General features: G+C 34.6%; 1 protein-coding gene across 3 annotated transcripts in view; it reads left to right on the top strand.

Annotated features, from left to right (window-relative positions):
- The window catches only part of LOC149911201 (uncharacterized), a 78,168-nt gene that overhangs the window by 5,771 nt on the left and 58,123 nt on the right, over positions 1-14,274 (top strand). For all 3 annotated transcript variants that reach the window (XM_090104092.1, XM_090104083.1, XM_090104074.1), the window contains exons 2-7: positions 3,063-4,103; positions 4,360-4,576; positions 6,715-6,825; positions 6,984-7,099; positions 7,387-7,530; positions 10,019-10,144. In XM_090104092.1, coding sequence (XP_089960218.1) covers positions 3,264-4,103; positions 4,360-4,576; positions 6,715-6,825; positions 6,984-7,099; positions 7,387-7,530; positions 10,019-10,144 — 1,554 coding nt within the window. In that variant the 5' untranslated portion in view covers positions 3,063-3,263. The remainder of the gene's footprint in view (positions 1-3,062; positions 4,104-4,359; positions 4,577-6,714; positions 6,826-6,983; positions 7,100-7,386; positions 7,531-10,018; positions 10,145-14,274) is intronic.

The raw sequence follows: 14,274 nt of genomic DNA, 5'->3' as shown, positions 1-14,274 counted from the left end.
GAAAATCGATCAGTGAAACAGATGTTTAATGCATCTGCCCCTTACCCCACTTGGGGACATGGGACTTCACTTATGGCTAGGAATAATTTGTCAGATAATCAGATATCTTTACACCACTACTATAATTACCGCTTCAGGCTGAAATTAATAATTGTAGTATCATATTATTTCAATATAATATGTGTGTAATGTTTGTCAATAATGCTTATAATCTTGATTTTTGTTAAGTTTTTGTTCATTAGATGCAAATGTAAGGTTTTGTTGGCATTCATTTAAAATAGTGCTAACTGCTAACTACCCACGGTCACGTGTTGTTACTATAAACTATAAAAAATACGACTTCAAAAACGGAAAAGTAACAAATAAAAAAGATTTGATATACCTAATTAATTACTACCTACATATTATTTAGTGGTATTAAATAGGTTTGGTAGGTAGGTAGGCTATATTTTCAATTAAGTCATCAAAATCAGACAAAAATGCTCATAAAATAAAAATTCCTGGGCCAACCGGAACCCACATCCCTTCCCATCCACTACCCATCCTCTCCTTCCCTATCCTCATTCCCTCCCATCCTCGCCCCTTCTACCTAACTCCTTCCAAATCCCTTTGAGGACAGCAACACATCCACTTCCCAGTGGAGTGGATGCTTATGGGCGGCGTGTATCGCTTAACACCAGGCGACGCGTCTGCTCGTTTGCTATCCTATATCATTAAAAAAAAAAAAAACAAATTTTTATGGGACCAATTCGAATCCATTCCGCATCAAACAAAATAAGAATCACGTAAATCGTTCCAGAAACCTCGGCATAATCGGTATACATACATAAAAAAAATATACCGGCCGAATTGATAACCTCCTCCTCTTTTTTGAAGTCGGTTAAAAAGTAATTTTTACCGAACATATTCCGTTTTATAGATACCTAGGTAGGTATAGTAAATAATATCACCAAAATTAAATCTTAGTTGTGTAAAGCAATTAAATAATTTATAATATTAATTATATAAATTTTACTTTCTCAATAAACTTGCGAAAATCGAGATAAGTGTTTAAAGGCCATGTTGACACTCACTTTGTAAAATAATTGCTGTTATCTTATTTTACTATGGATTTGGTACCTATAGTAGTTATATCGATCGATAATTAGCTTTATACCTAATATGTAGTTCATAAATTTTGACTGTTAATACCTAATTGAACTGTTAAATTATATATAACATTCCGCACTATTTACCGATTTTATCTTAATACCGATAGGGGTTAAGGTTTATGAGTAAGATAACGACATCTGTATCCGCATGTTAATTAAATAGTAAATACTGCAAAATCAATTTATGTATAAGGTTTATAAAGAGTAAAATGCACTTGATTGAAGCAATGGACATTGGAAAACGTTTATTCTAATAAATAATAAATATTCATGAACGTTTTATTCGACATTTATTTCAATCGAAGTATAGTTGTACTATGGAGACTATTTAACAAAATTGAAAATACATAATATGTACATGTAGTATTAATACTCAACACAGAAAAACAGAATGTTTATACAATATTTTACCTACTCCGAGCTCAAACTAACCACTCACTACTGCGCTATAAGTGTAATACACACACACGTCATATTATACTTATTACTGGTTCTGTTACGAAAATTAGCGATAAAATATCACAACACAATACAATAAAAGTAAGTATAAGATTATAATGTTATATTTAAAGTAAATGAGTATCGTTACGCATTAGGCACGGTAGAATGTGCAAATGACGATTGGTCATGCATTCCATTCCTTGCAATTTGCTAGCCGAGTAAAACTTTGTTTGAATGGAGTTCTTTAACAAATTTAAACCATTTATCACATCACATGAAGTCTCTATATTTAATTGCTAATGCGTCCTTGCATCTATTACACTAATACAGCCGCTATTCGCTCATAAAAACGTGTAAAATATTATCTACATATCTAATCTTATCATTATTATGTGTGATTTAATTATGCTGTATTGCTTTCTATACGTACCCTAGACATCATTTATCAATTTTATGAACACTTGTGACGTCCTTAATCACCTTTTATATATTTATGTAATAATTCACGGTTAAATTTCTGAATATCTCAAGTGAAAATATATCAACACAAGTTTCCTGATATGTAGAAGTTTCTGCTGCTTTCGTTAACTGTCAGGTAAAGGCTTTCTCTAGATAATGTTTTAATCGACATTTTTAAGGGGAATAGAGTAAATTGTAAATCTGAGTAAAACCGCTGAGTAAACCTGAGCCTTACCTAACTAAATAAATTTATAAAAGTTATATCTTTATTATCGTATTGTATCTACTTATAATATCTTTAAGTTACCTGAACTAAAGTTATCAGTTTTCATTCACGGATAAAAAATAATAATGAGAAATGGGACTCATAGATAGTTCGTAGTTGACGTTGCAACCATGCAACGCAATGAAATATTTTTTTTGTGTTTAGAGATAGAAGACTAGAGAATGACATAGACAAAGGCTACTTTTTATTGAGGACATCTAATTCTCATCAGAGTTTATTTTTGTTATGTTTTATTTAAACACTAGTATATAATATAGACGTGACTTAGTAAATATTTCCATACATACTAGAAATGCATGCATTTAAAATTCAGTGTAGGTGTATTTACATACATACTCTTAAAAAAAATAAACGTGTTCTTTATTCAAAAGATTTTTATATGATACGCGTTTCTTTTAATTACATCATAACTTTTATTCATAAACTAACTACATATCTGGAATTGTAAAAGTATTTACGTTATTTTCTCTTATTGAAGTGTTACATCATTATCTTGACGTAAACTGGCGGCAAGTGCTAAGCATTAGCCCACGATGTTAAATAATTGAACTTATGAATACTTACGTACAATGAATTGTTACATACCTATAAGTTAACTTGGTACCTATATTTTTATATCAGCAAACAATTCTGGCAGATTACGTAGGAGTATTAATTATTTCTACAATATATTATATAGGTAGAGGTACTTTGGAGTTGGATCAATATTTATTTTGCTCTTTCAGATCACTGAAATGTTCTTTGACATTGATTTACTTAACAATCTCACAAGCATGTCGTCGGTCCGATGACGGGAGTTTGAAAATTTCTTATGACATCACCTAAATAACGCTTAGAACACTAATTTAACATGTGACTTTATGTGATATTTAAACAAAAAAATTTTATAATATTTTATTTGATTGTGTTTATACGTATGCTGTTCAATGGATACCGACAATAACAAAATCACAAAGAATAAATCGAAACGTAATAGAAACAAAAATGCGAAGAAAAAAGAAATGGAGAGAAAAGACGAGGTGGTCGTAGATAAGGTTGCAAGTGACGTTAAGGGGGTCGATAATGAAGTCAATATAAGTGGATCGCCAAGCTCAACGGACAGTGAAGATCTAGTCAACGCCATCAACTACAACACCATAACGTCCTTAGCTGCTTTGAAAGATATCATTCAAGGGGAAAATAATGACACTCCAGAAACGGACAGCTTTTTTCAACACTATTTTATGAATCATTGTAATAATTTGTCCAGTCGAAATTCGAATTCTACATCACCTTTTCCATATACTGAAAGGAGACGCCTCTCGCAATGTCGCGAGGAAGACGAAGACGATTATAGAAAAGATAATTCTGTTTCGAATTCACCATCGAAAGCTTTACATTTAGTAGATTCTAATAAAAATGACAATAAGTTGAACAAATCTCCTCATAAAACGGAAAGTCTGAAGATAGACAATAAGGAAGATAAAGACCCTTCAAAGCGGACGGTGATGGGAGCTAAGCACAAGTTTTTGGTAACGACAGCGGAAACTCCACCAGCAAAACTAGAGCGTGCTTTTCGAACACAAGTTAACAACGCTCACACAGTTCATTTTGGAACAAAGGGTGCGGAGGAGTTAAGACCGAGTGTGAGATCAATATTTGCCGGCGAAAATCTCCACCGGGACAAGAACTATTTCGATAGCAGCTTGATCGAAATAAGATCGACTGTGGACGGAGTAGCGACAAGCTCAGAAGATATTTGGGTCAAGAGGACTAATGACAAACAAGTAAGACTTGGAGTACATTTTTTATATTTATTCTAATGTGCATACAAATATTAATTAAGCATCTAGTTATTCCACTTCAAATTATTTTATGACAAATAAAAATGTCCCAATTGCTTCAGAGGTCTTCTATAATTTCTTATATTCTAATCCATGCAACCTGCTGGCACAGTATACCTAGCTAGTTCAATTTATGTTTATTATCATATTAATAAAGCTGTATTCTTATAAATAATCATAAAATGTTCACATGTTTTAGGTTGTATTGCCAAAAGAAGATGTAGCTACAACTGAGGATGAAGGAAAGACCAAACTAGCAGTAGATACAGAAAAACCAGATAAAGTGGAGACACAACGCGCGAGATCAGGGACCTGGGGCTCGCAGTCTCATAAAGAGAAAGATATAATCAAAATAACCGATGTTCAAAAGTTGAAAGAGGTTCGACGATACAGCGATGACAGACGCCAAAAGAGAGGTAATGTAATAATAAACCGTTAATTTAACAATTTCCTATAGGTATTAACTAAAAATAGAATATGGCGCAGTCTGCTTCCAAAATCCAAAGCATTAAGATAAATTTTGAGATAAACCCACATTTTCCATTTAATTATCTCGTCATAAAAGTCACGTGAATCAGTTTCTTTTTTCGTGTAAGAAGAACAAACGTAAACTAACAATCGAAATAAAGTATGTATTTTATTTTACAAATAAGTCGTTCATAAGTCATTGTGGATTTTTGTTTATTTTGTACGTGCGAAAGCATGCTTGGTATATGAATATAGATCCTCTTCTTGTTGACGTAGATTGTAATGAGATAAATAGATAATTATTACAGATATGATAACTATCAGTTAATATAATCTCGAAAATCATTTCGCCACTTAGTAAGTGGCGAAATGATTTTCGGTACCAGATCACGACTGCGTTGTTTTCGCATGTATTAAATTTAGATTTATTATCGACGAAGTGTGTACTAACCATACGTGTTAGCAATGTTTGCACTGTGTCTTCATATTATTAGTATTGTGTGTGCTCTAGCTGGCAATTAGCCACATTACTAATGTTAAGGGATAGTCTTTCTCTAGTAGGTACAGAGCATTTAAATGAAATAGTTATAATGCAAACTGGTGTATTTAAAGATACCGGAACTATTAATTACACATACTAGACGGTATGTTTGAACATTCTGTAAACTTTCGTATGTTTAACTATAATTATGTTTTTAATCATAAATAATAGCGGCCCGCGCCATCTTTCACGAAATACCTTCGATCGGAAAGGTAATTTTATGATTAATTTTCTACAAAGGCAATTTATTAATTTTCATTCTATAACTGTAAACATTTCCATTGCGATACCAAAGTAAACTGGGAGTCACAACGTACATAATATTATGTAAAACTTGTATTTTTTGTTAATATGTGTATTTTTTGATTCAAAATTTTCACTAGTCGTTTAAGAAATTAAAAAGCATCAAAAAGCTTTTCTATTTAGTACGAGTCATGAAACAACGTGACCAACGTTATCTAGGACGCGATGCAAGTATGAGATTATGGTCTTTTCTATTTATCACTATTTCTGCATCGCATTTTCTAAATTTGTGGAAACAATTATCGATTAGGCTGAACGCAAGGAAAAATATGTCTGCTAAACAAACGAGAACAAGCTATACCTACTAAGATTATAAGGCACAGCCTTCACCTCGTTTAAACCTTTGTACTTCTATGCAACAGCGTTATTTTAATTTATGAAAACTCATTTTCATTAACTGCCTAGTGAGATCACTATGAACAATATAAATGTAGCCTTGATCGAAATGACTATTTTATATCTGATCTTATATACACTTGTTTCAGCGTCCTATTTGTAAACATGTTTTTGTGCCACATTTACGCTTTGTTTACTATAATCGTGTCGCTCAGTTGGATCCGATGAAAAGAAACGCGTTGCATCGAGAAAAACAAATGTTGAACATTTTAGAAAACAGTTCGCGATTCAAACTTCATATTTGTATTCAGACATTTATTTAATATACAGGTGTTTAGAGCCATGGTTACGTTTTAATGCTAGCAATGTATGACGAAGTGGCTAGGAATTTGCATTTACGACGTGCATATTGGCAAAATGTAAAGTTCTTCAATATCGCAATGGTGTAAATATGAGGTTGTTTTTGGAATCGTAATTCTGCTCATTACCTACCGCCGATATAGCGCCGATCGATATCGATTTATCGTTAGCACGCAAGGCTACAATATCCACGTAAATAAACTATGGAATTCATTTCAACTTTGTGTTGTAATGAATCCTAATTATGTTCGTATTGTCCCTAACGGTTCTATACCAGGCGATATCTTTGAATCGAATACATTCCATTTGTATGCGTTGTGATGATTAATTCCAATGAGATAAATATGCCATGGGGGTCGTCGTAGAATGAATGGGATAGTTGTCACTGGTCACACTTGTGTAATCAATTGTAACTATACTGTGCCATTACTTACGTAATTATTTATTTTATGCTATTTTTAAAATACGTATTTAAATTTGTAATCTACATGTCTTTTATAAAAGTTTTGGAAATGCATACCGATTAAAAAATTTGTACTGTTTTAGAGCAACGTTTGGACGCCGCAATCACAAGAAGCACACAGTCAGTGGGTGAACGTAGACGCCGGTCCGCAGACGATGGCCATTCGCACCAGTTTTATCAACAAACAATACATGGTAAATGCTCTTATTTATAAGTGACATTGAAACGACCATTCTAGAATTTTCCATCAGATGACGGAGAATTCATGACTAGTAAAAAATGGATAAACCAAGATATTATTTTACGTGGAAATATGCTATGACCACTCATTGTTTTTATTATTGTTCTTCAGGAACCTCCGGGGTGAGCCGCAGACCGGCATTGTTTGATATTTTCAAATCGCGTCCGCGCGGCGCTGATTCTAAGAAGCAACCGAGTTTCATGCAACAAGTTAAAAATGCTATGCAGGTATTAATGAGTTTCAACGAACCATGTTATGAGATCCTATTAACGAACTATGCTATGAGATCCTATCTTAATAAATGTGAAAGTAACTCTATCTGTCTATCTCTTCTCCACGCATCAACCACTGAACCGATTTGGATGCAATTTGGTACAGCTTAGGACCGTGGAGGACATAAGGATAAGTTTTAACCCAGAAATCCCACGGCAAATATGCGGGTTTTTCTTTGTCTACTGACTACTGGCAACTAAAAGGTCGTACTTAATTAAATATTTAATGTATGTATTTTCAGAATATGACAAAAGCGAAAGAACCCATTAAAACGGATACAAAACAAGATTTGACGAAGCCGGACGGTGCTGCAAGTTCGACTACTGCTTCGACGAGCAAAGTTAAGGATGGATCTGCGCACCCGCACCCTGGTAGTGACACTAAGGTATTTTAATTTATGTTTCAATTAATTGGAAAAATTAGTCTCTTTTTTATGAAATTTATCATAAAAAGGGGGTATATACATATTTGATACTAAAAAAAGTAAGTTCCATGGTTAAATGATTTCAAAGACTTTCATCTGCCTTACTATGATCTAGGAGGATGAAAATAATATACAGGGTGGGCCGTAAATAAGTGCACTTAAAAAAAAAATATATTAATACAACTGTAGCGCTTTTAAATGAAATATTTATTTTAAATTATACAAAACGAAATGAATTTTATTTTTTAAAAATTAAATCATCCAAATGTTGTCCATTTCGCCTACAGCACTCTTCCAATCTGACTCTGAGATTTTGGAACACTTTTGTCAAAAGTTGCGGAGTGATTAAGCGGATTTCTTCTTCAATGTTCGCTTTTAATTCAGCTGTCGTTGAAGGATTATTAGAGTACACCTTACTCTTGAGGTAGCCCCATAAAAAGAAATCCGGTGGCGTTAAGTCAGGGCTCCTGGGTGGCTCGATATCAACCTTCGAGGAAACATTTCTCTAACGACCTCCAGAGAGTCGTTACTTGTATGGCAGGTAGCGCCATCTTGCTGGAACCAGGTGTGAATAGTGTAACCACTCGATTCTTGCAGTTTTGGAGCTAAAAAATCTCTAAGCATCGAAACATAACGCTCTGAATTAACAGTAACATTACGCCCGTATCGATCTTCATAAAAATACGGCCCTATGATCCCCCACTTGGCTATTCCGACCCAAACGGTCACTTTCGGAGAGTGTAACGGTCGTCCATGTTTTAAGCGTGGATTTTCTGTTCCCCAGTATCGACAATTTTGTCGATTAACAAATCCGTTGACATGAAAATGAGCTTCGTCTGAGAAGATAATGTTATTGAAGTGAGGGAATCTCCGTAACATTTCTGTTGCGAAATTGAACCGTGAAACAAAATCGGATTCTTTGAAATCTTGGACAATCTGAATTTTGTAAGGGTATAACTTCAAATCATCCCGTAAAATGCGACGTAAAGTCGTTCTGGGTACTCCCAGGGCCGCAGCGCGTTTCCGTGTAGAGCTTCTTGGATCCTCGCGCACAGAAGCTTGTACGCGTTCAATTGTTTCTGCAGTCCGCCTGGAACGTGGGCGTCCTGTAGGTCGAAGTTTTTGCGTTGATCCCGTTGCCTCGAATGTTACGATCCATTTTTTGATTACATTCGTACTTGGACACTCGGTGATGTTGCGTAATCCAAACTTTATCCGAAAAAGCCGACGAACAGTCACGTATGAGCGATTGTTTTCATAAAAGGCGCGAACGCAGAAAGCGCGCTGCTCTCCCGTGCACGGACTCATTGCGATTAATAATTTAGATCTCGAGCTGCAAGGAGATACCCTCCCCGCGCGTCTCGGTTGTTTCGTTCGGGAGTTAGAGCGAAACAAAAAGTGCACTTATTAACGGCCCACCCTGTATAAGATAGATCTTCCTTGTGTAGAGAAAATAATGATGTATGTAAATTCGCGATTCGAGAAGTGAACGCTCTAAAATATGTACGAGAAGGCGATCCACTGGGTATATAATGCATAAATAAGACTTTCAAGCTGTAAGCGGAACGCTATGAACCTTACTGTATTACGAAAGTAAATTATGCAATAGTTATTTGAAGTTAGTTCAATTTCAATCTTAATAATTCAAAGTACATTCATAAAAGTATTAAATATTAATGTAAGGAATGTCGTATACTGAGGGGATGTGTACCTAATTAATTAATCAAATTTTATTACAAACTAGCTGTCCGCCCCGGCTTCGCCCGTGGTACATATTTACGTTTTCTCTACATAAGAACCATCCTCGTACTTAAAGGAATATAATAAAAAAATAATTATCGAAATCGGTTCAGCCGTTCTCGAGTTATGCGCTTACCAACACATTTTGCGATTCATTTTTATATATAAGAAGAAGAAGATAACAATTTAATAAGACATGCTTCAGAAATCTGCTGAAAATATATTTGATCATATTTTATTTGAAACATATTTTAAGAACTTGGACATACGGTTTTCTTTTTACGTTTAAAATTACAATACTATTATTTATTTCGTTATGGTTATGGATAATAGAGATTTGTGTTAATTATTCCATGTCGAATTCATAGCCATGCCAACGCGTATTTTGTTTAAAATAACCATCGCCATCTCTTAAAAATCATGAAAACTTACCGTAAAAAAACTATAAAGTTTCAAAATCTGTAGGCAAATTTCACGAAAGTGGAATTAATACGAATGCAAAGTTTGCTTACATTATATGGTAGTCATGTGTATTTTTTGTACTTTTGATTAAGATAACATAATTTGTAGAAATAAAGTATGTTCTTGAACCTATTGAGACAATAATTTCTCTCTTCATTTATAAATGACTCAACTACCAACTCTATTCGTTTAAAACGGGTCCATTATGCTTTTACTATTTATTTAAACTCAATATATTTCCATACAGTACTATCACACAATCACCGTGCCGAGCAATCGTAGGCCGAGCGCTATCAACAAAGTGATGGATCTGTTCCGAGGACGGGCTTCCATACCGGGACAGCCAGCTGAGGTCACGGAGAAACGGCAGAGGGTGAGTTTAGAGATTAATCTGTTTATAGTATAGATATATGTTATGTAATATGTTATCTTATTATGGCAAGAGTTGAGATGTTATGTTAACGAATTATTTGTATTATCTATTCCTTTTTTTATCTTTTTGATGCGCCCTCGCTTTTTACCAATGTCTTACATGTCCTTTATTTTTATGGTTGCCTGGAAGAGATTGCTTTTAAGCAATAAGTCCGCCTATTGTACACTTTCCAATTTTATGTATTCATTTATTTTAAATTCCTGTTATGTGTACAATGAAGTGTCATAAATAAATAAATAAATATGGCAAGAGATGTCGAGTACATCAACAAATCCGCCAAATGGTAAAAATTTCGCCAAGACAGGAAACAAACGTTAGTTACGTGTACCAAAGCGGAGGAGGCTCGAAAAGGCAAAATTAGTATGTCTCACAACTCCGTATGACAAAATATCTTGTTATTATAAATATCCATGAGCACTTTTTGATAGGCAAGTGGTCATAGTCATATAATATTTTGTTTATACATATATACATTATATTTTATAAAAAATACGTCTCTGGTTATCAGATCGGTGATGGTCAAGCCCCCTCGGTCTTAATTAATGAATCTCAGATTTACTTATTAAGATGAAGTCGGTTAAAAATATTAAATCTTAGTATTACGCCAAGTTCCATAGTATAATAATCTGCGGTTTATGAAAAGTCTGTGTTTTGGTAGTAGGTCTCCATGATATCATAATTTTAAGTGACATAAATTAAAATTAAGTGACATCAATTTTTTTGTATAAATAATTTGCATGCTGTTAATAACGGCTGAACATGCTGACATTTAACTGAATTGTTAAAATCTCTGTATACCATGATTTTTGGCAAATAAATGAATTTGAATTAAGACCCGTACGTAATACGTAATCAGTACGAGTTCCTCAAAAATTAAGTAAATTGTAAACCATAAAATTATGCTACACACAGTACCCCAGAGGGTTTATATCCAGCTCTTCCGACATTTCTATAGCGCGATTTGGAACAGGACTGCTGCCATCTGTTTCGGTAATGTAATTTATTTTACACCCCTCCATATAAAATTCTGGAACATATTCTGTAAAAATTGCACAATGAATGCAATAAATTATACTTAATTTATTCGTGCGCTCAATGAACCTAATGCCCAAACTTTAATTAAAGCTGTTTTAAGCCTGTATACATGTTGTTTGAAACAAGACCTTTGGTGTCATTTTCGATTCAGCGCCATCTATACTTGCCTCCTCTAAATTATTTTGTAAGCTTCAAACATTGTTTTCCTGAAAGTTTTCCTACCTCGCAGCCTCGTAACGTGAGTAACAAAGGCATAACGCCATCTATTGAATAATATAAATTATTTTTTAAGGTTCAGGCAGGGAGAACCATTGTTTATTATTTATCATAGTACATATATATTTTTCTTTATGGTTGACTAGCTGCGCTCCGCGGTTTCACCCGCGTGACTCCGCTCCCGCCTTCCTCGATAAATGGGCTATTACCAACACCGAAATAATTTTTCAAATCGGACCAGTAGTTCCTGAGATTAGCGTGTTCAAACAAACAAACTCTTCAGCTTTATAATTTTTAGTATAGATTAAATAGAAAGTGTATTAATTTTATGTTATAGTTGTTGCCGGCAGCTTTGTCTGCGTAGTAAAAAAAAATTTTCATAGGTATGAAATGTTTCACAGCGTCAAAAAGTTTCTGTTCTTTTTTATGTTCCCTTTATCCTCCTTACTTTTTCCAGTCATAATCTTACCATAATCATTACGACCGCGACGGGAAAAAAAAGTTAAACATATTTTGTCAATTATAATATCAGTAAGGATATAATAAGTAGAAGGTAAGGGTGACAGCTTCCATGCTAATGGATAGCATGGAAGCTACTCTTACCTTCGTCGAGCTGGAGCCTACGTAACTCCTCTTTACTGACTCCAAACACAAAAATCATACTATGTAATAATTCCTTTGCGAAGTAAAAGAAAGACAAATTTACAAAAACACTTGCATTAATTTCGTGGTAAATATGTTATGATACCTACCTTGTACCTACTTTGCAGTTTATAACTGTTACATCATTTTGACTATGAAATTGTAGATAATATTTTATGTTTCAATATTAATGAATTAATTGTGTCAATCCGGCTAATTAATATGTCCTATTAAAGTAAACATGATTGTTCATTGTACTAGCTAAACCAGGCCAAGCTTCGGCTTTGCTTCATAATAATTAAGAGCATAGATTGAAACTCCGTTCCCGCGGGCTCTTCGGAATGAAAATTATATATAACATACATTCAGTACAAAAGTACACTCTATTGTAGTTCAGATTATTGGATAAAGATCGTGTGTGCCGACCACACGTGCTAGAACTGAAACTTCTTTCTGCAAAAATCTTTGCCTTACTCCATCATGACGTGACTTTTTGGGTTGGTTACCTCAGAATTTCGAATGAGTGAACCGATTTTCATGGTTATGGCTTAATTTTAAAGCAAATGCCTTCCGGTTTGTCCCATTTAAACTTTGTCTAGTCAGACAACTTGAAAGTGGTTAAGGTTTTGTTAAAAATCATTTTCTATTTACAGGGTTTGCGTTGATCTTATTATTACTTCTAATTCCGTTAGTGTTTTTTATGTCAACAGGTTTAATGAACCAACCATTGATCATCTATCTATCTTGACTAAGACGTACGCGACGTAGAAGCCAGTAGAGAAGTTTAAATACCTAGGTAGTACTTGTGACCTTCAAACCGAAATAAATATTTCATTTCAGGACAATTTTCACACACGGCACGGTCTGCCAATGTCTGTCCAATACTAAGCTTTCGCTTGTGTTATGGAAAACAGATGGCTGATAAACATACATATATAATGTTAAATAATACTTATATAGATAATTAAAACCCCGACACAGAGCAAACATCTATGTTCATCACACAAATATTTGCCCCGGGTGGGAATCGAACCCACGACCTCTGGCTTGGAAGGCAGGGTCACTACCAACCGAGCCAACCGGTCATAAATGTTCGTATTAACGCCGAATCGGCTGCTTTTGGCAAACTAAGACGAAAGGTTTTTTGTTCTCACAATCGAAAACCAACAAAGGTCTCGGTCTACAGGTCTATTATAGTCCTACCCAACCTACTATACGCATCGGAGACTTGGGGTCTTTACCGTAAACAAATTCGCATGCTTGATCGCTTTCATTTGCAATGCCTACGGGATATATTAGGCAACAAATGGACTGATCGGATCAGAAATACGGAAATACTTCATCGCACTAACACCTTTGGCCTATGCCAAAAGGAATGCTTCTATAAGCATTCCTGATGCAACGACAGCTGTGATGGTGTGGCATGTTTTACGGATGCCTGACAAAAGAGCAAGCGAAAACATGGTAGTCAACTCCTTCGGATACAAGGATGTGCTAAAGCGGCACATGAAAAAATGTGGGATCGATTCCTCCAAATGCTTTGCTTGGCTAATGATCGATCTAGGAGGAGATACATTGCAGAGAGCTGGACGCCAAAAGGAGGTCAAGCCCGACCACCTGCGGCAATTAATTATAATAATTATTGTAGTTGTGTTTTGACGTACCCCAAATGTGACCGCACATTTCTAGCCAAAATTGGCTACATCAGCCATTTGCGAGCGCATGAAAGGACATTTACTGATTCGCCATGTTGACAATAGTTAGCAGTCGCCGTAGCCGAAATCGACAAGGAGTGATTATTATTATGATTACCTGTATCCAATTCTAAACCTTAAGTTAATGTTAATAAGAAGACTTACTCAAAATTAATTATGATGTTGCACTATGTGTTTATAACCTTTTTTTTTCATTTTAGGCACAAGATGACTATGTAAAAGTTTAACTTTTGACGACCTACGACGAATTAGTAAACCTAGTAATTAATCGATTTCAGAGATGGTTTATCGCGCCATAAAATCCACAACTATCGATACGCACTAATAATTTTTCATAGATTATCTTTTTAATGATAAATCCAACCTTATATTATAATCGTCACCACTTGAAGTTTCAGTGTTAAGAACGTGGTATTATAATGATAACAATTCGACGGGAATTTAATAATATTTTAGTTGTTC

The sequence above is a fragment of the Colias eurytheme genome, chromosome 1 (assembly GCF_061535395.1).
Source record: "Colias eurytheme isolate Ceu_HAF_F1 chromosome 1, ilColEury1 Martin Lab GWU primary, whole genome shotgun sequence".
NCBI lineage: Eukaryota > Metazoa > Arthropoda > Insecta > Lepidoptera > Pieridae > Colias > Colias eurytheme.
The sequence above is the reverse complement of the archived record's forward strand: the minus strand, read 5'-3'. Positions and strand labels throughout refer to the sequence as shown.